This window comes from Moschus berezovskii, chromosome 7, assembly GCF_049115385.1.
Source record: "Moschus berezovskii isolate FMDL1 chromosome 7, NW_MosBer_1.0, whole genome shotgun sequence".
Taxonomy (NCBI): Eukaryota; Metazoa; Chordata; class Mammalia; order Artiodactyla; family Moschidae; genus Moschus; species Moschus berezovskii.
In genome coordinates, this window is record NC_142466.1 from 108,578,396 (window position 1) to 108,602,168 (window position 23,773).

General features: G+C 37.2%; 1 protein-coding gene across 1 annotated transcript in view; it reads left to right on the forward strand.

Annotated features, from left to right (window-relative positions):
* Positions 1 to 21,824, forward strand: part of UGCG (UDP-glucose ceramide glucosyltransferase) — a 38,302-nt gene extending 16,478 nt beyond the window's left edge. The window contains exons 2-9 of the mRNA XM_055427583.2: positions 2,477 to 2,618; positions 9,071 to 9,173; positions 9,887 to 9,988; positions 11,510 to 11,622; positions 14,969 to 15,147; positions 17,729 to 17,815; positions 18,300 to 18,489; positions 19,277 to 21,824. Coding sequence (XP_055283558.1) covers positions 2,477 to 2,618; positions 9,071 to 9,173; positions 9,887 to 9,988; positions 11,510 to 11,622; positions 14,969 to 15,147; positions 17,729 to 17,815; positions 18,300 to 18,489; positions 19,277 to 19,447 — 1,087 coding nt within the window. The 3' untranslated portion in view covers positions 19,448 to 21,824. The remainder of the gene's footprint in view (positions 1 to 2,476; positions 2,619 to 9,070; positions 9,174 to 9,886; positions 9,989 to 11,509; positions 11,623 to 14,968; positions 15,148 to 17,728; positions 17,816 to 18,299; positions 18,490 to 19,276) is intronic.
* The last annotated feature ends 1,949 nt before the right edge of the window (positions 21,825 to 23,773 follow it).

Sequence of the window (23,773 nt, forward strand, 5' to 3'; positions counted from 1 at the left end):
TTCCATATTTCTACAAGATTCTCGGAACAGATTTCAATCATTCCTGTTTCAGGCTTGTCGTCATCTCTCGGTCACTAGAGAGCAGCAGATGGTCCCAGTGTAAGTATTGTATCCAGCACACTCATTTACTCAGAGGTTTCTCTTCATTTCTGACCTGGGACGTTTTCCTTTTTATCATCACAGTTTGGTCACGCATCTAAAAGCATGCTGTTGCATGTGTGCTAAATCATGCCAAGTTGCTTCAGTTGTGCCTGACTCTTTGTGACGCTGTGGACCATACGTAGCCTGACATGGGGTTTTCCAGGCAAGAATACCAGAGTGGGTTGCCATGCCCTCCTCTAGGGGATCTTCCTGACCCAGGGATCTAACTGGCATCTCCTGCATTGGCAGGGGGCTTCTTTATCACTAGCGCCACCTGGGAAGCCCCTAAAACATGCTTTTAGGGTGCTTGTTTTAAGAAAGAGTAGAGAAAGTTATAAATATTATATAAGAATTTCATGTGTATATGTTTTGGCTTAGTATGCATTTTTGAAAAATCTCTGAAAAGATAAGTAGGAAACTAATTATGCTGGGGAGGTAGTGATGAGAACAAGATTGCTTGGGAACAGAGGTGACAGGGAGACTTCTTTATATGAACATCTCAATATTTTTAGTGATTTGAGCCATGTGGATATATTACTGTTTCAACCAATTAAATGTAAACTTTCCCCCCTGGCCATCTAGATATTCTCTACAGGGTGGGTTTCTCCAGACATCTAGTCTACGATTTTGTTAGCAACGGAATAGTGATCATATTTGTGGTTATATAAATTTTAGATCATCCAGCCCTCTGGATGAACTCTATAGATATCAATATTTGCCAGACTGGTCTGCGGCAGAGGATCAGTTCCTTTCCAGTTTTCCAGTCTGTCATGGACTGACACTTTGGTAAACTCCAGTAAAACTAAATGACTGATCATATGCTTGGATGGCATGGCAATGTCAAACTGCTGGAAAAGTTTCTAAATACTTTCTGTCCATTTCATCGCCAGCCAGTATAAAGCAACTTGTGGACTGCTGCCGCGCAGAGCAGCGCTGCTGAAGATGGTGCTCATTACTTTCTGGCGTTCAGTGTTGTGGGTCAGAAACCAGGACCACGCCGCTCTTTAAAATTTTTCGTGTTGCTTTATTTTTTTCCATTGTAGGTAGTAGCCTGCTTTTCTTTCCACAAAGATACATTATGGTCTTATCTGAAACGTGAGATATTTGCTGCAGCACACCTCTGCCTTAATTGGGGGAATGAGCCTGTGACTCGCTGGTATAGACTATTGGTACTAGTGAACGTCCAGAAGTCACCCATAGATGAATAGTATATTTCATCTAACCTGAGATGCATTGATATGGGCATCTTCTTGATCTTCTAGAAGGGATGGTTTCCATGCTGCGAAGTCTGGGCTGCCATCTGGCTGCCAGCGATCGTAAGATGCCGTTGATTTCAGAGATGTTAAAATGTGGAAGAATGTGTCTTAAAATACCCTGCAGATGGCCCTGTGATTGTTCCAGCGTCTAATTACTGCTGAGTGCTTGGAGATCTGTGTAGGAGAAGGAGGGAAGACGCCTTCGGTGACTTCCTTTAGAAACTTCAGCACTCTGCTGAAACACTGTTTATTGTGACACGCCTGACCTGAACTGGGACACATTCTCTCTTCCCTAATTGACAAAGCTTCCCTCTTAGGAGTGCTGTGCTGCACCACCCTTTGGGCTGGAGCAGCTCCGAGAACCTTGGCCAGCTTGTCTGGGAATCAGTGGCACAGGTTTATCTTTCAGTGTCTTAATAGACATTTCTCTCATCACTGAGTTTTGTTTTGTTTTTTCCCCCTTACCTTCAGCTTCCCTCCGTTCCATCACTGCCATTCTGGGCTTGTGGACATTGGGAGTTCTGCTGGGTATCCCATTTCCTTGTTTGCCATGCAGGCTGGCTTGGTAGTTCTTTCAATTAGTTGTTGTGTGGACTGTTATAGAAATTTCTCAAATTTTTCTGGTTACACTTCCATATTTTTCTGGTGAAGATAGGGATTTTTCCTTCTGCTCTTTTTATAGTTCTTTGGCCACCTTGATGGTGATTTGGGAGGAAAGGCAGTTAATGTGTGGGCTAATAACACTGTCATTCATTCCTTCACCAAGTATTTATTGAATGCTTGCTCCAGGGCTGGCATAGTTCTGGCTTCTGAGAATACAGCAAAAAGCAACAGTCTTACGCTCCAGCCTTCACTGGGACATTCACTCTGCTTCCTTCAGGTTTTCCTCACTGGAACCTTACCTTGTTCTATTGATACTTTCCTTCATTTCCAGAGACCCCTTTAAAAAGATGCCAATTAATTTTTTTTTTATTTAGAATTCAGTAATTTATTGGTAGCTTGATACATACTTTATATAGATTTTGCACTAAGATATTCTCCAGAAATGTATGTTAATATATGTATCATTTGCTTTTTAGCCGATTACACCTCAACAAGAAGGCAACAGACAAACAGCCATATAGCAAGCTGCCAGGGGTATCTCTTCTGAAACCGCTGAAAGGAGTAGATCCTAACCTAATCAACAACTTGGAAACATTCTTTGAATTAGATTATCCCAAGGTAAGTGCAGTGTTGTACTCATAGGAATGGACTGAGCCATACCTTTTTCTTTTTTTTAACTTATAGTAAACACAGGAATTTTGACACGGTATCAGGTAAAGTTATTAAAAATTCATAATGGTGTTGGCTTCATCAAATTTATGCTTTATCAGTATTAATAGTTGTGGTAATAGTAATAATAATAGTAGTTGTCACAGGACAGAAATGGGATTGAGGAAGGGGTATTAATTCCTTTTCTAACTACCCATATGTTGATCTGAATTGAAAGTGAAAGTGTTAGTTGCTCAATCTTGTCCGACTCTTTGAGACCCCATGGGCTGTAGCCCGCCAGGCTTCTCTATTCATGGAATTCTCCGGGCAAGAATGCTGGGGTGGGTTGCCATTCCCTTCTCCAGGAGACCTTCCCAACCCAAGGATTAAACCTGGGTCTCCTGCATTGCAGGCAGATTCTTTGCCATCTGAGCCACAGGAAATCCCCCTGATCTGAATGAATTAGAAATCCCTGTGTAAAGCTCCTGGAACTCAGGCATTGTTAAGTGCCTGGTCGTTTGAGTATAAAAATCTTACTTCATGAGAGACGCAGTGAAAATGTAAAAGGATATATGCATTTATCCTTGTGGAACTTAATCTCACTTTTCAATTTTTTAACCATCATCCAACCCTTTCCCCTTGCTGTATTCAACTCTTGAAACTTAGTTACTAAATTTTTATGTTGCCACTCTTGTAAGATAATAGTCATGAAATTTAAATAGTTTCCAAAGTTAGCTGTGGGTTTAAAGAGTTTCTTAAAATAACCCCAGGAACATATGTATCCATTAATTATGAACATGTGGGATGAATCAATAATCAATTTCTTCTTAATGAATGAAGTGTTTTTTAAATACAATTTGAAGTTATCTCCAGAGTTCTAGTTTTTCACTTAGATTTTTGTCACTTAGTTCTTTTCCACTTAAGTTGTGTCATTAAGGCATTTATTTGGTTACGGAGAAAGTTGCTTGGACACATTACAAAAATGCATAATGTTATATGCAAGAGATTGTTTTTATGCTTTTTTAGTTCACAATTTTATTTTCTAATTGTAAGAGAATTGTTAGTTGTATAAATAGAACATTTAGAAAACAGAGCAAAAGTGAAGAGTACCTGCACTCTAAAGGAAAATGTTGATCTCACAGAATTTTATTTGCTTTTAAAAGACCAAGCACAGTGGCAAATATTCTCCAAGAGACAAATGAAACCACTGAAATTGCACAAATCTGAGTGTGAAGCATGAGTTGTTTGTGTCATCAAGGAGGCATGTAGTCATGAAATGAACATTTACCAGGTTCCATTTGCCATTTGTAACTGCCAGGCCCAGCAGACTTTAATATTCTCTATTTGTCAAATGTAAACGTTATTTTCCAAAAGTACAGAAACGTTTTTGTTCTAGATATAACTCTTTTTCTCTGTTAATTTGATGTGGAACGTTATAGGCCATTTGGAAATATATATATGGCTTCCCAGGTGGCGCTAGTGATAAAAAACCCACCTGACAATGCGGGAGAGGCAAGAGATGCAGGTTCGATTCCTGAGTGGGGCAGATCCCCTGGAGGAGGGCGTGGCGACACACTCTAGTGTTCTTACCTGGAGAATCCCATGGACAGAAGAGCCTGAGCGACTACAGTCCATGGGGTCACAAAGATTCGGACATGACTGAAGCCACTGAGCACACAAGCACACACACACACACGTGCACACACACACACATATACATATATATAAAACATGAAATTCTAAAATTTTGTTTAATTTTAGACATGTACAAAGAGGTTTATTACTGGTACTTGTTCTGAATTTCTAGGTTTAAAATTTGGTGAGACTGTTATTATACTAAGTACCCTAAAAGATATCTGTGCTTTAAATATCTTATAAATCTACCTTATATTGATATTTACTCCTTGGGGAAATTTTTCTTAGAAAAATATAATAATAAATAAACTCATTTTTCACAGAATCAAGTACTTATTTGGCATCAGTATAAAAGAAAGCATTTAGAGAAAAGTTCAGCCATATCATGCAGTAATTTGCATCTCAGGTGGCCTGATGGCTTTGCTTTAGTAAATGCTGGCCATATGAAGATTTTTAATATTAATGATCCGAGTTATTAACAGATTGAGGTTATGGTAATTGTGATTTTCTTTTCTTTTTTGCAAATAGGAGATGGGTTTACAGTGTTGAAAGTCGGTGCCATATTTGGCAATATTGTCATCATTGACAGTAAAGAATTTTAAAAGATTGAGAATAGGTTCAATTATTGAAAGATCAGCATGGTACATGTAATAAAACTATTTAGTCTGAAAGCCTAGAATTTTGCCAGATAAATTTGAAAAATTGTATAAACTATATAGTTCTTGAAAGTAAGTTGTAATAATAACTTGTCAAAACTTTGAATTCAGAGCAATTTTCTTACAAGGTATCTTCCCTTCACTCAAAGGAAGCATCTATCTTTCACTCAAAAGTTACCCTAGGACAAATGTATTAACAAATAGTTCATTATTTACTCAGTGGCAGAGACTGTTCTAGACATTTGGGGTCTAAGTCCATCCTGTTACAGAATTTATTATATTCTGCTGTAATCTAAATATCATCATAACATTTTTCTTTAAGCATGTGTAGTTATTTATAAATGGTTCAAGATATTCCTACTTGATATGCAATATAATTGATTAATGTGTGTTAAAGTATTTTTCTACTTTAAGAGAATATTTTATGTGGTTTACTATAGTACAGAGTTTTTAGTCCTAATATCTACAGGACTGAATCAGTGAGGAGACTTTTCTAATACTAATTTATGTATCTAAATTGAGTATCATTTATGCATCTAAATTTATTCATGGGAGTAACATTTATGATTATTGCAGTCTCAGATATTTCATTCTTAAATATCAAAGGACCAAATTGCAGTTTACAGATTGTCTATACCTCTCTTGGACTTAGCCTTTCAGTCATTTCACTGTTTGAAAAGAAAAAGGGAAATTTGGTTTAGCTATTTGCATAGAAAGCTTACTAAGATGAGGCTAACCTCATCTACAATATTCTGGGATTATTTCTAGATTTTATATATTTATTATTGTGCCCATTTATAGTGGAATTTACTATACCTTGTATTTCTTTCAGATTTATAAAGTAAATGTTTCCTTAAAATATTTTTAATAAATGTTTTATTTTTGACCATGCGTTTATGTTTAGTTCTTTTGATAGTATAAGCATATCTGAAAAATTATTCTTGTGTCAGCTAAGAAAACTTTTAACCAACTTTTACTATCTTGTGTTTACCAGTTGCAGTGTAGTTGGCATGATTTAACTGTTCAAATACAGAGATTCCTAGCAAATTACATGTTTGGGCTCTGTCAAACCCAGAGCTCAAACATGGAGCTGAAAATGAAGGTTCCTGGTTAAAATCTAACACTTCAGAGAACACCTGGAATACTACCTCCAATTTGGTTTAAGTTTCGATATCAAAAACAACAAAGCAAAAGTTATTTAATAAGAGTCTGAACATTTTTTAGATGATGTAAATTTAATTTCATTTGTGTTTCGGAGGTATTTGTTTTTCATTTGAAGTTAAGTTTAAGATGTATAATCAATAAAAACAAAAATTCTAAATCTTGCGTTTGAATTCAGGAAGATCCCCTGGAGAAGGAAATAGCTACTCACTCCAGTATTCTTGCCTGGAGAATTCCAGGGACAGAGGAGCCTAGTGTGCTGCAGTCCATAGGGTAGCGAAGAGTTGGACCTGACTGAATGACTGATAGACACACACACCTCCCTTACTTATACTAACACTATATACTTGTGAAAAATTTTTGCTGCAACCTAGTATAGCCCTTATCTTTCCATCAAATAGACATCTAGTGCTATATTACAGGGTTTTCTTTTGCTGGGGAAAGAGCTGAAAGTAGATTTTTAATAATATTTTATGGAATTGTATTACTTGTAAACATTTTCTTTCACTATAGTCACTTACACCTGTAAAACAGCATAAACTCTAAAAGCATAAAACTATGCAGTGTTTGAAACAACAGTGAACTCTTTAGAGCAAGCGTGACTGAGAGGCTCACTGTAGTAGGAAAGCGAATTGTTATTTACACCCTTTGAAAAGTCACTTGCATGTGTGCGTGTGTGTTCAGTCGTGTCCAACTCTTTGTGACCTTTTGGACTGTAACCCACTAGGCTCCCCTGTCCGTGGGATTTCCCAGGCAAGAATACTGGAGTAGGTTGCCATTTTCTCCTCTGAGGGATCTTCCTGACCCAGAGATCAAACTCGCATCTCCTTTGGCTCCTGCATTGCAGGTGGATTCTTTACCTTCTGAGCCATCAGGAAAGCCACTTAACCTTTCTAATCTTCATCATTAAGGTCACTGCCTCTTGGTGGTTCAAGCAAAAATTTTGGTTGGGAAGATGGCTGATGTATTATGGGACTTAGGGTCAACCTTTGAAGAAATTTTAGGGTGTGGCAGGAATGGTGCTCATCCTGTTCTCAGATTTTTATCTGATTTCTGGAGACCAGTGGCTGTAAAATTGCTTAGTTATTTCAGTACCTCTCAGATGGTAATTTTGGTCAAACATCACGAAGGTAGATATTGGATGGAATGTGTAATAACTGTAGACAGAAAGTATGAGGAAAGTGTACATTGCTTTCCCCTCTACTTAAATTATTAAGAAAACTTTTTTTTCTTCACTTGAAAGAAAAAATCTTACCTTGTTAGCTAAACTTTCATTTACCTTAGTCCTGGTCCTTAAGTGCTCAACTATTAAATTCTATGCTGCCACTTTTTGCTGAGATAATGTATATTAGGCAAACAGTAGTTAATTATTGCATGCAAAGCACTGTATGCATTTTTTCCACACTTTTTACTTGTGTATGCTTATCAATGGAACTAAAGCAAACAAGCCTTCCCATTACCACCTTCTTTGTTATGTTGTTGTTTGTTTAGTCATTCAGTCATGTCTGACTCTTTGCGACCCCATGGACTGTAGCCTACCAGGCTCCCCTGTCCTTGGGATTTCCCAGGCAAGAATACTGGAGTGGGTTACTATTTCCTTCTCCAGGGGATCTTACCCACCCAGGGGTTGAACCTGCATCTCCTGCATTGCAAATAGATTCTTTACCGCTGAGCCACCTTTGTATTTTTTAGATCATATAACTTTGTTATCTTTTTTTGTGGACATAATTAACTTTCCTCCTCTGCTTAAAAATGTTCAGTCTATCTTAGAAAGAGAGTTTGGTAGGAAATTTGCTTTAGAGTCAGCGCGAATTTACCACTTTTGAAAAAAGTTACTGCTTAGAATACATAGCCCACAAACTAATACAGGAACATCTTTATGTGTGAAAGCAAACACTTTTGAAAAAATTTAGTAGTTTACAAAATCATAGCTTAGAGCTCAGGATTTTATAAACCTGGTTATGTGTCAGAATCACCTCAGAGATTCTGATTCAAAAGTTTAAGGATGGGACCCAGTATTCTCTTTTTGGAAAAAACTGTCCCAGGATGATTTTGACACAGCCAGCCAAGTGCTAAGGAATGACTTCCGTAATTTACTGTCAGAGTAAACATAGCTCTGAGCAAAATCAAATCCTGAGTGTTTTCATAGTTAAAAGGCTAAGCATGCTCTTTAGGAGGATATGTGCATACTTGTGTGTGTGTGCACACATGTGCACACTTTCAGTCGCTTCCAACTCTGCAACCCCCCCAGACTCCTCTTATTTGTGGATTTCCCAGGGAAGAACACTGGAGTGGGTCACCATTTCCTCCTCCAGAGGATCTTCCTGACTCAGGGATGGAACCCGTGTCCCCTGTGTCTCTTGCTTTGGCAGGTAGATTCTTTACCACTGAGCCACCTGGGAATCCCTGCATTTTTAATCAAGTCAGATTCTATTTTACTTCAGAAAATTATTATTCAACAGAAAATCTAATCTCACTTTGTCTTGAGAGAGTTTGGGAAAGCCCTTTGAATGTATCGTAATGGTCTTTGATATGTAATTTTTAGCATCTTGATGAAATAATAGTAAGTTCAGAGACAAAGCTTCTAGACAACAAAGGGTGTGTTCAGTTCTCTGGCTTTTTGTGTTGCTTTTACACTGCTGGCCACCCTGTGAGCATTTGGTAAATTTTCAGTGATGATGGCATGGAGAAGCTGGGAATCCAGCCACACTTCAGCTGTGGGCCGTGCCAATCTCTTCATTCTCTCTATGGCTGGCAAACAGTCCCCTTCTGGGGAAGTTGCTCTCAGTTAAAGCAACACTTGATAATCCCTTAAGTGTTTGCGTCCATTAAGAATACTCTCTTAACTTCTAAACTTTGTGTGTACAATTGCTTGTTTTTCTTAATGCTTTTTGATTCACCAGTAAATGCTAATAATAAGTGGTTATCTTTGTAAGAGCTTAATTTACATAAAATATGTTCTTTGACTAGTATGAAGTACTCCTCTGTGTCCAAGACCATGATGATCCAGCCATTGATGTGTGTAAGAAGCTTCTTGGGAAATATCCAAATGTTGATGCTAGATTGTTTATAGGTAAGTAACAAATTTTACAATAACCTTTTTGCTTTAATATATTAAGTATCAGTAATCTTCTTTGCCTTAAACTATAGATTAGGGTCCTAGACACCGTTGAAGTTATTAAAATGTTTGCTTTATGCATATTTGTTCGATATAGTGAAAGGTGTTTCTGTCCTTTAGAGAAGACAGGTTATAAATACAAATTTTGTTTTTCATATTAGGGATTAACAAAATTATCCCAGATTATGTTTTACTCATCAGCCACACATGAGAGTCTGTTATTTTTGTTTCATTAATAATTTCAATATATGTCCTTTTCTATATTTCATTGATTATAATTGAGATTGAGTGGTAGAATTCACTTTTGTAATATTATGAAAAGAATATTTTCCCCAAAACCTACAGACTTATTCTAGCAAGTATATCACTCGTTAGAGATATACTTGCTATTAAATGTTTATTAATGTTTACCATTAACACAAGCTCTTAATTAGAAAACTGAAACTAATTAATTTTCAAAGATAAATGATGTTCTTTTCATTTTGAGAATGAATAACTTTTTTCTAAATATGTTATTATGAATAATAAGAAGCATGATGTTAAAGTAATATTTGTTTTAATTATTAAATATGCAAGTACTTTTCACTTCTCTCTACTGAGTATATGTATAATAGAAAATATTTTCAATATGGCATGAATTGTTCACTGCTATACTTTTAAAATTTTAGGTGGCAAAAAGGTTGGCATTAATCCTAAGATTAATAATTTAATGCCAGGATATGAAGTTGCGAAGTATGATCTTATATGGATTTGTGATAGTGGAATAAGAGGTAAGGTTTTTTCTTACTTATTTTATAAAATTATTCATTCAATAATAAAATGCCAAGAGCAACCTGAAAATACATTTATCAATCATATTTGTTTACCTAATGAAGTAAGTTATTTTATCATTATTTCATGGTAGTATGTCAAGTTATACTTACTAAAAGTTTGAAGTTTTTTTATCCTAAAGTAGAATGTTATACATATGAAAATGCTTTCATTTTGAAGAGAAAATTCCAACCGTTACAAAAAAAAACAGTTGTGGTACATTATACACAACTGTGGTATAATGAGCTTTTTCACGGTCTAAGTTTTCCCTTATTCAAGTGATATTTATCTTTTACTTTAATCGGTTTGTGACATGTGCAATATACTGTCTCGTTCAAAGGGACAGAAGTTAATTGATACATATTTTACTGGAATTACATGCTCTTTTTAGAACACATTCATGGCTTTTTACTTAGCAGATTTTAGCAGGACACCTTTTATATATTGAAATTATAATTTGTATTTTTTCATTTTTAAAACATTTATACTTTCAGTGTTCCGTGTTATTCCATTATATTCTAATATCCCGTTTTTCAACCTCAGCACCTTGGGGCTGGGTACTTCTTTGTAGGCAGGGCTGCCCTGCAGATGTTTAGCAGTGTCCTTGGCCCCTACCAGTAGCACCTCTGTTGGGTGTGACAGTCAGAGGTGTCTCTGGACATGCCACATGCCACCTGCAGGGCAGCAGTTGAGAAGCACTTCCCAGACTACATGTATAAATCAGGCCCAAATGCACTTTTATACAGTAGATTGAGTTCTTAAATACTTGAAGGAAATAAAAATGAAGTCACGTAAAATCATATGAGATTTTTGCTCTTTAAAAATGGGACAATGATTTAAATTTTATCAGCTTAAAATTTGAAAATTAGTAGTAGATGTGGCATTTCGACTTAATTAGATCATTACAGGACTAACAGTTCTTGGTCAGAGATTAGGTTCATTTTTCACAGTTGCTGTCTTACATGGTTTACTGTCATGTATTTGTTATGTTTTCAGTGTACAACCTCCGTCAGGTATTTTCTCATTCATTTCTAATTAGCAGTTTTAAGAGAAGGAACATCTCCTACTCTCAGAAAGAGGAGGCTCATTTCCTATGATTGCGATGCAGGAGCCAGAATGAACACTGAGGTCCTTTGACTTTTGCTCCTGCGCCTTTCCCACTAGGACACATTGTCCATTATTCCAGTCTGAAGGTTCAGAAACAGGGACTGCTAACATTTTCAAGATACATCCCACCTCTGGTACATATTAGGTATTTAACAGCCTGCAAAGGTCCAGAATAAATTCCCTACCATATATTACCCTTTTTGAAATTTTCTATTCTACTCAGAAAAGTGATTGAGATTCATTTTATTAGACCCTATTCAAAGAAAACATTTATTAAGAATTTAGTAACTCACAGAATGTATCACGTTCGTGGGCATTTTACTAAAAGGAAATTTTTTCCCCTCTCCCTCTGCACCTTTTCTTTTGCATCATAGTGATTCCAGACACACTCACGGACATGGTTAACCAAATGACAGAGAAAGTAGGGCTGGTTCACGGGCTGCCATATGTAGCAGACAGACAGGGCTTTGCTGCTACATTAGAACAGGTAAGTACGATGCTTATAGATGATACGCGTGTTATCAGATCCCTGATCTCTCAGAAGCTTGAGGCTTTGCTGAGAGTTGGGCTGAGGTGCCTGAAGTTGACTATATTAAGTCTGCTTTAACCTGCTGAGTGAGCGTCCCAGGTGACACTAGTGGTAAAGAACCCACCTGCCAATGCAGGGGACACAAGAGGTGCAGGTTCAATCCCTGGGTCAGAAAGATCCCCTGGAGAAGGGCATGACCACCCGCTTCTGCATTCTTGGTAGGAAATCCCATGAACAGAGGAGCCTGGCGCGTTACAGTCTATAGGGTCGCAAAGAGCTGGACACGACGGAAGTGACTTAGCACACACACAACCTGCTGAGTACTGGCAGCCTCAAGTTGAGAGTAGCTGTTTTCATTAGTGAAGAAATGCTTGGGGCCCCGGAATCCCTCCCAGCTGAACTTCCTGTGCCCTGGCAAGGAACAGATGTGCCCAGGAAACACCTCGTGGTCTTATCACCAGCTTAGCACTTTTTCCTCATGGTCCTTACTTTCAATTCTTTGAGTTCAGTTCTGGATTACTGACTTACATGAAAGTATGTGTTATATAGTTCTTTCAAAGATCCAGTCTGCAAAGAATGCATCTTAAGTATCATGAAGTATTTTAATATATACAAAAAAAGGAAATTGCTCCTATGAATCATTGTAAAATCCACTTGATTTCCTTCTACAACAGATTTCTAAAAATTATCTGAACAACTCATGTTTTCCATTTTTACTCCACACCTTTTAACAATATACAGACTTACGTGTAGGACACTGTAAGTTAGGAGGAAGTATAATCAGAATAAATCAAAACACAAACCACTCCCAGAACCCTACCAGTTAGAGGAAGTTTCTATTTTTAAAAATTAGTTTATTTTAGCATTAAGACTGTTTTTCTCTGTGTACTTTCTAAAAAGCAAAGTTGAGATTATACTAAAAGTAATTTGTATCTTATTTTTGTTACTTCATAAACTGTTCCCCATATCATTAATATTATTTTAAAAAAGTAATTTTTATTGGCTCGATCATAGTCTGTTATATAAGTGTATCCCTTACTTCACCATTCCTGTACTGTTAAACATTAGGAGAAAAGACTTGTCTTAATGTTATAACAGAAGGGTATACAGTTTCAAACTCCAAATATACCAACTTGAAGCATATCTGTATTTATATTCTTTTGAATTGCCATCATCTGAGGGTAAAGAGTACAGTGTAGAAACTTGCATTCAGCCTTTGGCAGTGTGAATCATGCATGTAGGCATGCTCAGTTGCTTCCATTCTGTTCCATTCTTTTGTGACCCCATGCACTATAGCCTGCCAGGCTCCTCTGTCCATGGATTTTCCCGGCAAGAATCCTGGAGTGGGTTACCATGCCCTCCCAGGATCTTCCTGACCCAGGGATCCTACCCGAGTCTCCTGCATTTCCTGCACTGCAAGCAGAGCTTACCACTGAACCACTGGGGAAGCCCAGATACCACAATTTTTGTTTAGTAAAGAAATTCTAGGTAGTTACTTTAAAATTAAATGCTTTTTATTTTTATGCTCCATGTTATGTTTTTGTTTTGGAAATATCCAACTTGATGTGTATGTCAATAGTAGATATCTCCCACATATACTCACTCCCTTAGTTTTAAGTTTAATCCCTGAAAGTCACCATTAGTTAAAGTGAATGGAGATAGGCCCGAGGAATTATTCCAGTCTGTAAAGAAATCATGGGAACCTTCATCACAGTGCCCAGTCCTACCTCATTCCTAAAACCTCACTTAATAACTACTTAAGGAATTAAGATAGGTGCTTTTAGAAGTTTGGTTCAGTTCTGTCCCACTAATACTAGGGCTTCATTCCAGTCTGGGCATAGGTTAGTTAAGAAGACTGTCATTCTTAATCATCTGTGATTATTAGCTTATTCTATGCCATGTATGTGGAGAAGGCAATGGCACCCCACTCCAGTACTCTTGCCTGGAAAATCCCATGGATGGAGGAGCCTGGTAGGCTGCAATTCATAGGGTAGCTAAGAGTCGGACACGACTTAGCGACTTCACTTTCACTTTTCACTTTCATGCCTTGGAGAAGGAAATGGCAACCCACTCCAGTGTTCTTGCCTGGAGAATCCCAGGGACGGGGGAGCCTGGTGGGCTTCTGTCTATGGGGTCGCATAGAGTCGGACACGACTGAAGTGACTTAGCAGCAGCAGCATGCCATGTATGTGACTTCTGCCATTAAGAAAGATCACTTCTCTCCATTTTGAGCTGCTATTGCCCTCCATATCTGTGAGTTCTACATCTGTGGCTTCAACAAACTATAGACTCAAAGTATTTGAAAAAAAAGTTACAAAAGCAAAATGTAAATTTGCCTTAAGCCAGCAACTGTTTACATAGCATTTACATTGTATTCGTATGGTAAGTAATCTGACAGGTGTAGATAATACACAAAAAGTATTGGTGGATTTTTGGTCCAGGGCTTCTAGAACCAATCCCCGTAGAATACAGAGATGACTAATTAGAAAAGGCAACATATCTAAGATATAAATAATAAATAGGTTTTATATCTGATAAGTTGGATACGTTTGGATGACCGTTTTATTCTACCATTAGTTTAGCAGTTTGCATTTTTGATGACTCCAAAGCACATTAGGAAAGGGGCAGTAAAATGGGAGACAGAATATTAGTGTCCACCCTGTTTATGAAAAATACACTGAAAAATGGGGAATTTGAGCTTAGTGACTTGGGCAGGAAACAGCTAACTACAAAAATATACAGGAAAAGGAATTAAGAAATTCCATCAACTGTTCTTTTGGTTGATGTACCTGTGAGTGTTGTGTGTGTATATGTGTATGGCCACGTGCTTACATATACACATACACATATGTACATATACCTTTGAATGTAGATGTGTGCATATTTATGTGAACAGTATGAAAAGAGGGCACATTAAATATTAATATCATATATCAGTAAGTGATATTGTCACCTCTCTTATTTGAATCCAAATTGTTTTACTTCAATAAATCTTTAAATCTTGGAGTTTTAGGAAAGACAGTAGTTATTTGAGAATAAAGTATACTTTTCCCTCCCAGAAGTACATACTATGACTTTGTAAAAGTGCTAATAACAAGAGTAGTCAATCAAAATAGAAATTACTGACTGCTTGCTATATGTAAACATTATTTTGTACCACTGTTTGTTCAGGTAGTTTATGTAAGAATAATAGACTGTTCACCCAATCATTCTTAAGTTCATTAGGAAGAGGAATTTATAAACATCATACTTCTAACGTAAACTTCTAATTGTATACATAATGTTTTCGGTTTTGTCTTCGCAGGTGTATTTTGGAACCTCTCATCCAAGGTCCTATATCTCTGCCAATGTCACTGGTTTCAAATGTGTGACAGGAATGTCTTGTTTAATGAGAAAGGATGTGTTAGATCAAGCGGGAGGGCTTATCGCTTTTGCTCAATATATTGCTGAAGATTACTTTATGGCCAAAGCAATAGCTGACCGGTAAGAAAACTAAATTAAATTAGGTTGTTGTATTTTTTCTGAACTTACGTTGGCTTTTTCTGTTTGTTAAACCCATGGGTTAAGCGCTATTTTATTTTTTCTAGTAAGTACAGAATCATTTAATACTTTTAGAATGTAATTCCTACTAATTATTCACTAATGAAGCAAATAAATGTTCTAATTTCTCTACATTCTTCAAATTAATGTAGTTTCAAAAACAGTATGGAATTTACTTTAAAAACTAAAAATAGAGTTATTATATGATCCTGCAGTCTCACTCCTGGGCATATTTCTGAAGAAAAGTCTTAATCTGAAGATACATTCACCCAGTGTTCATAGCAGCACTATTTGCAATAGTCAAGACATGGAAGCACTCAAATGCCTATTAACAGATGAATGGATGAAGATGTGATCTGAATATATAATGGAATATTCAGTTCAGTTCAGTCGCTCAGTCGTGTCCGACTCTGTGACCCCATGAATCACAGCACGCCAAGCCTCCTCGTCCATCACCAGCTCCCGGAGTTCACCCAAACTCATGTCCATCGAGTCGGTGATGCCATCCAGCCATCTCATTCTCTGTCGTCCCCTTCTCCTCCTGCCCCCAATCCTTCCCAGCATCAGAGTCTTTTCCAGTGAGTCACCTCTTCACATGTCATAAAAAAGAATGAAATACTGTCTTTTGCAGCATCATGGACGGACCTAAAGGTTATCATATTGAGTGAAGTCAGACAGAGAAAGACAAATATCAAACTCACAGACAGAAAACAAACTTAATGTTTACCAAAGGGGTTAGTGGAGGACAGGAGGAGGAGATAAATTAGGAGTTTGGGGTTAACATATATGCACTACTGTATGTAAAATAGGGGGCTTCCCTGGTAGCTCAGTGGTAAAGAATCTGCTTGCAATGTAGGTAGGATCCCTGGTAGGAAAGATCCACTGGAGAAAGAAATGGCAACCCATTCCAATATTCTTGCTTGGGAAATCCCTTGGACAGAGAACACTGGTGGGCTACAGTCCATGAAGCCACAAGAATTGAACAAGACCTGGTGACTAAACCACCACCATCATTTATAAAACAAGTAAATAAGGCCTACTATAGAGCACATATGAATAGTAAGATATTATGGGAAAACCCCAAACGAACTTTTTGGCCAACCCAGTAAATACTGAATCACTTTGCTGTACACGTGAAAACTACAATTGTAAATTAACTGTACTTCAATTAAAAAAATAAAATAAATGCATTTAAACTCTTGAAAAATCCATGTGATTTGAAGTGGTTAAATTGAAGCCTCTCTGTGACTGTCAATTTTTGTTATTATGAATGTAAATTTTTATGTGTCTTAGAAGAATTAAAAGTATCAGTACAGTCATAAAGCTAGTAGGTGAAAATTTAAAGAATGAGATAGCAAATTTTGAAATTTCTCAGTAGATTATCTGATACTTTGCTAAGAAGCTACCTAATGATTCACAATTGACTTAATCACACTTTTCTATCACAAAATGACACTCATTTGCTTTTTTAAAGGGGATCGTTTCCTTGTGTGATAATTTACTGAAGGTGTGATCTTAAAAGTTGAAGTATGTTTTCAAACTTCTCTTCTGGTGGTGTTAGTATGGTCCATGGTTTCATATTGTTTCTCATGAGATATGGAATGCCACTTTTGGTTTATATTTCTTCTTGAATATTCACATACGTATCCCCCACTACTCCTTTTTTTGGTTAATAGTGTTCAGAGACTGTTAAATACAGGCCCCACTCCATTTAGTACTTTCAGAATGTCTGTATTTTAAGTTTATTAAACTGTGAACTGAGGGGTTGTAGTTCCTTCCAGTTCTTAGGTGGTACTGTCATGGGCTTCTGTAATGACTGAAATGTGTTTAAGTAGTATGATACACCCTATATAGGGTGCTATCCTGGGACGAGGCTTACCCTAAACACTGGCAGTTGCTCACTTTAAAAAAAATAGCTGATTTACAGTATTATAAAGTTTTAGGTGTGTAACCTAGTGATTCAGTATTTTTATATATTATACTCCATTTCCAGTTATAGCAAAATTATGACTGTATTTCCCTGTTCTATACAGTATACCCTTGTTCCCCATTTATTTTGTATGTAGCAGTCTGTATCTCTTCATCCTTTTCCTCTATTTTGCCCCCTCCTTCCCTCTCCCCACTGGTAACCAGTAGTAACCACTGGTAACCAGTAGTTCTCTAACTCTGTGAGTCTCTTTTTTGTTTAGTCACGCTTTTGTTTTTTAAATTCCACACGTAAGTGATAACAGAATATTTATCTTTCTGTGTCTCACTTATTTCACTAAGCATAATACCCTCTATGTCCATCCACATTGTTGTAAATGGCAGGATTTCATTCTTCTTCATGGCTAAGCGATATTCCATTGTATGTATGGACTACATCTTTATCCATTCATCTGTTGACTGACAGGTTGCTTCCATACCTTGGCCAATGTAAATAAAGCTGCTTACTCTTTACAGTAATGAATAAATACATAACCTGTCATCCTTGCGTGTATGTGTTCATGATCATAGCTCATTTTATAACTGTCTTAATTTTCAGAGGTTGGAGGTTTGCAATGTCCACTCAAGTTGCAATGCAAAACTCTGGCTCATATTCAATTTCTCAATTTCAGTCCAGAATGATCAGGTAAGTCAGCTGGCTTTCTTCTTTTTATACTTTATTAAAAGAAAAAGGGAATGGGGACTATTTTTACATGGTCTTAACTTGGTTTAAAAAAAACAAAAAGTCAGATTTTGTTTTGTTCCAGAAAAGAGAAGTTAGCTTCTTCATTAAAATAAGTTAATGTCTCAGTGTATTTTCTTTCCATTGTAAGCTTTCCAAAAACAGATGTTGAGACTTTGGAGTTTTTTTATGCTGACCTCTATTTTCTAACTTTTTTACCCCTGGAATTTTATGATCTTTACTCATCAGAGTATGAGCCATGCAAATAAATTGATAGACATTTTTCTTTGAGACACTAAATAAAAATAGAAAAGAGATCCATTATATACTCTTTAAAGCTTATGTAAAAGGACTTTAAATAATGGGGTATAATGTTGATCATTTTGAGAAAAATTGATTAGTCTTGTGATCAGGCTGTTGTTTAAAGAAAATCCTTTTTTTTTTCAAGGTGGACCAAATTGCGAATTAACATGCTTCCTGCTACAATAATTTGCGAGCCAATTTCAGAATGCTTTGTTGCCAGTTTAATTATTGGATGGGCAGCCCACCATGTATTCAGATGGGATATTATGGTATTTTTCATGTGTCATTGCCTGGCATGGTTTATATTTGACTACATTCAACTCAGGGGTGTCCAGGTATGTGGATAGGTGTGCAAAGGTTGGAGGTCATTTGGTAGAACTAAAATAGTTTTGATTTAGAAAAAGTTGAAAATCTATCTGAGCCATTTTTTTAGCCTCCCAGTAAAGATTAAAATCAAATTAAGCATTCGTTTCCTTAGTGGAATGGACACAAAACGGAACTTGATTTTCAACTTTTAGCTGGTTACACAGTCACTTTTATTAAGACTCCAAAAAAAATAATGTTAAAGCAAATTGAGAAGTCTTCAAACTTAAGTTTATTTTAATACTGCTTCTATTCCTAAGGAACATTTTTCTTAACCAGTATAACATGACTGTTACATTATCTAAAGAAACAAACTTGATATTTTTTAGATAGTTTTTATTTATTTATTTTATATTTGGCTGTACTGGGTCTTGTTGCCTGGGGTTTCCTGTAGTTGTGGCAAGCATGGGCTACTCTCTAGTTGCGGTGGCTGGGTTTCTCATTGCAGAACCTTCTCTTGTTGTGGAACATGGGTTTCAGGGTATACAGGCTTCGGTAGTTGCAGTTCCCGGGCTCGAGAGCACAGGCTTAGTAGTTGTGGCACATGGGCTTAATTGCTCCACAGCATGTGGGATCTTCCCAGATCAGGGATCAAACCCACGTCTCCTACATTGGCAGGCAGATTCTTTACCACTGAGCTACCAGGGAAGCCCCAAACTTGATTTTATGTAATGTATTTAATGGAGTTAAATGGAAGTATTTCACTTTTTAACTGGATCTGTAATCAGGCAATAAATTATTTATGTTTTTAATTCCTAGGGTGGCACACTGTGTTTTTCAAAACTTGATTATGCAGTAGCTTGGTTCATCCGTGAATCCATGACAATATACATTTTTTTGTCGGCATTATGGGACCCAACGATAAGCTGGAGAACTGGTCGCTACAGACTGCGCTGTGGAGGCACAGCTGAGGAAATTCTAGATGTATAACTGCAGCTTTGTGACTGTACATAAAGGAAAAAAGAGAAGTATTATAAATTATGTTTATATAAATACTTTTAAAAAATCTACCTTCAGTAGTTTTATCACATGTATGTTTTGGTATCTGTTCTTTAATTTATTTTTGCATGGCGCTTGCATCTGTGAAAAGAAAAAAAAAAAGAAAGAAAAAAAAAACACATCTGTAGTCTTGGCCAAATGGTTATATTTTATTTTGTGGAAGTAGAGAATCAAGAGAATTGGTTCTAGGAACCTGGGTTCGGTTTTTGTTGTTGTCGTTTATTTTTTAAAAGTGTATAAATCTATATATAAATGAATGTTCTGCAACAAACACTATGACAGTATCCTTCAGTAGAGAAAGTTTCTTACTGGTGAGTACACTCTTTTAGAACATGTATGAGATGGCAGCAGCTTTGTTGGGATGGTTAGAAGAGACTAAAAGGTGTAATCCCTTTTCCTGTCTAAAGTGAAAGGTATTATGCAGTGAAGCGCCCACAACGAGGTACTAACTGAGAAACTTTTTCATGCTTCATGCCTACCTCTTGTAGTCGTTGCAGAGCAAATATAAATTGTAATACGGTAGCTAGGCCTTGCAAAAACAAACGGAAAAAACTTTAAAAGTAATAATAACAAGAGAGCTGGAGTCTAGTATTTATATGAATCTGTGAGAGATATTTTTTCGGTCTCACCGCAATGAACCAAAAGTGGTTGAGTTTGGTTTTTAATTGTAGCCATGTCTCGAAGGCATCTTTTTGACCAACTCTTGTTGGTTCTGTCTTGAACCATTGTTAATCACTGTGCTGGTGAATCTTTCCTTCCCTGCTCCTCACCTGACCCGCCCCATCTTTCCTTAACTTTTTGTCAGGGGGTGGGGGGAGGGGGGTTTGTTTTAGTGTGAGTGGATGTTTTGATAGTTGTGAGGAAAAATGCATTTCAGACACATTTCACACATGAGCTATTTTCTTACACAGTCTGTCTTATTGTTAAAAAGAATGTAATTTCATGATACAGGTATTTAATATCTTTTTTAAGTAAATGAATATTCTAGCCATCAAGAAATAAATTGCAGTAGAGTGTTGAGGGGACAGAATGAGTTTTACTGTTAAAGTTAATCAGTATCAAACTGAGTCTACTGTGTGTGTGTGTTTTTTTTTTTTTTTAATGCCTGTTAGTCTAGTCTTATTTAAATTGGGGTTTGTATTCCAGTTTGTATGACAAAGTAGACTCGAACGGTTCCGGCTGTAACTGCATGCTCCGTTTCACTGTTCTCTCCCCATCATGCCGCCCAACCCGCTCGTCAGGCTGTGCTTAACTTGTGATGAACTGGACTTGTTTTTGTTTTTTTTTTTTTAAAAAAAAAGGCGAAAATGTAAGGGACAGTGCATAAGCCTTTCTCTTTTTTTTTTATTGTAGTGGAATTTTTTTGCTTTTTCTTCAGGAACGGATGGCATGTTGTCCGTATGAATGCCTGCTGCAGGGCTGACGCTGGCAATATGGCAGCTTCAAACTCTTTTTTTTAAGTTTCTGCAGTTTCCATGTCAAGCATAATGTGTCACTTATTAGCAATAACTGCGTATTTATATTAATACTTTTTCACTTCACTGAGCCAGTTTCATTTAATTGTGTAATGAGTATATACATGGTTTAAATTGCAGTGTGTCGGTAAACCTGTATATACTGTCTGTACACATTGTATGCAAGCTTTCTCTGGGCCAAACTGCTTCCTTCTTTTTTTTTTTTTTGCCTTATGATGAACTTGTTTGAAGGGCATTTTCTCCATGAACAAAGGCTTTGACGCATCTTCCTTTCTGTGTGAAATGGGGGTCATGCTGTTCCCTGAGGAAAGTGGCAAGCCAGCCTAGTTTTGGCCCACTCTGTTTATTTAAGTCATCGTCATGCAAGCTGAGTTTTGCTGACCATGTTTGTCATTTGTTGGTTTTGTTTAATGAAGTTTGGTTGATGCCATCTTTTGCACTGCTGAAATGAAATCTTGCTTATTCCTTCGTTTTTTGCTGATCTCAGTATGGGCAGTGTAACAGCAAAACCAAAATGGCTGGACAAACTTCTTGTGTTTGTAAATATAAAAAAAATGACTGTTCTGTATATGTGTTTTTTTATGTGATAGTGGAGTATTTCCTTCCAATGAAGCTTCACTTAAGCAGACAGAGCAATTGTTTATTAGCAAGTTTGAAGTGATGATAAAATGATAAGAAATTATATATATGTTGAAGAAAGCATCACAGCAGAACTGTAGGAGTCCAAATTTAATGAACTGTAAAAAAAAAAGTGTCTATAATATACCATGTTTATTATTTAAAATCACTGTCTTAAGTTTTTCAAAAAATAAAAAATTTGAATACAATCAAAACATTAGCAATAATGTATTTTTGTTTCGTGTCTTTTATATTTTTATAAATAACATGTTCTACCATTCACAGCAGAATTATTCAAAGAAAATTTACCTGTGCTACAGATGAGATGAGAGTGAGTGAGTGAAAGTCGCTCAGTCGTGTCCGACTCTTTGCGACCCCACGGACTATACAGTCCATGGAAATCTCCAGGCCAGAATACTGGAGTGGGTAGCCTTTCCCTTCTCCAGGGGATCTTCCTGACCCAGGAATTGAACTGGGGTCTCCTGCATTGCAGGTGGATTCTTTACCAACTGAGCTATCAGGCAGTCAGGCTTTTTTGTATTGGCCTTCTAAAGGAGATCAATCCTGGGTGTTCATTGGAAGGACTGATGCTAAAGCTGAAACTGCAATACTTTGGCCACCTCATGCAACGAGTTGATTCACTGGAAGACTGATGCTGGGAAGGATTGGGGGTGGGAGGAGAAGGGGACGACAGAGAATGAGATGGCTGGATGGCATCACCAACTCTGTGGACATGAATTTGAGTCAACTCCGGGAGTTGGTGATGGACAGGGAAGCCTGGTGTGCTGTGATTCATGGGGTCGCGGAGAGTCGGACACGACTGAGCGACTGAACTGAACTGAACTAAATGTTAAAATCACCTGAAGAATCTTTTTTAAAGACTACAGATGCCTGGGCCCTGCCTCTGAAGTCTGGTTTAATTATTCTGGGTGGAGCCTGAGCACTGCTCTTTGCTCTGTGCAGACAGATTTGAGAATCCCTGGCCCATTAAAACATTTAGAAAATACTCAGTGGTCATTTAGTCTCTTCTCACCTGCACTTACAACCTGATATCAGCCTTTGAGATCTTACCACCCAATGGCTAGGAAAGGCAGATCCAAGCAAATGAATAGAGTGGCTTTGCTGCTGGAGACCTCAAAGAGAAATAGACTACGTGCCACCCCGCACACTATCCACGACCAGGCTCCTCCCAAGCTTGGAGACATCCCCAGGCCTGTTTTACCACCAACCCTCAGAGAAGAATGCTTTTAACTGGAGAGCCAATCCCAAGGGAGAAAGACTATAGAAGGGCTTTGGCTGTGACCTGCCAGAGGCCCCACACCTAGCACCTTGACCCAGTAAACAAGCTCATTCCTCTTGGTCTGTAAAGTAGACTTCTAATTCTGATGTTTCAGAAATGATCAACAAAATTTGTATGTAGGTCTTAGAGTTTTTATAGCTAGGCAGACTTTGAAGAACCCTTGCACTTATTTTAGAGTAAAAAGCTGAGATGTCCACTGTGAAAGCTATGATCACAGAGGAGTAGATATACAGTTGTTGGCAGAACTGGGAATGGCCCCCACCTGCATTTTTCAGGTCACTTTACTAGATGCTGTTGTTTAAAGTTCTGCCTACAAAGCTTTAAAACTCATTGTATAAACCTTAAATTTTTAAAAAGAAATCTGTAACTTCAATAACCATCCATATTCCAACTCTTAAGTTGTTCTAGAGAACCAAACTCAAACCTGCCAAACAAGAATATAATTATAAAGCTAGTTTAAATGCTTTATGTGTATCATTTGATAGATGAGATTACTACATACCACAGAACTATGTTCATGTACATGAAAGTAGTTCAGACATTTCTTTCTCATGTTTATTAGGGTATAATGTTTGGATTATTTATTCTTTTCAAGTTATAGTTTATGACTGTAAACTTGGTTGGAAGGGAGACAAACATTACAAAATGGTGAGCAGTTACCTGTGCAGAATTGCAGAGAATGCATTTGAGTAATTTGTCTTAAAAATATGAAACTCTGAGATAGCTTAGAATCACTAGCTCCACATTTTTTAAAAAACAAAAATATGTAACTGTGTGCTAAATTGCTTCAGTCGTGTCCAACTCTTTGTGACCCTATGAACTGTAGCCCGCCAGGCTCCTCTGTCCTTGGGATTCTCCAGGCAT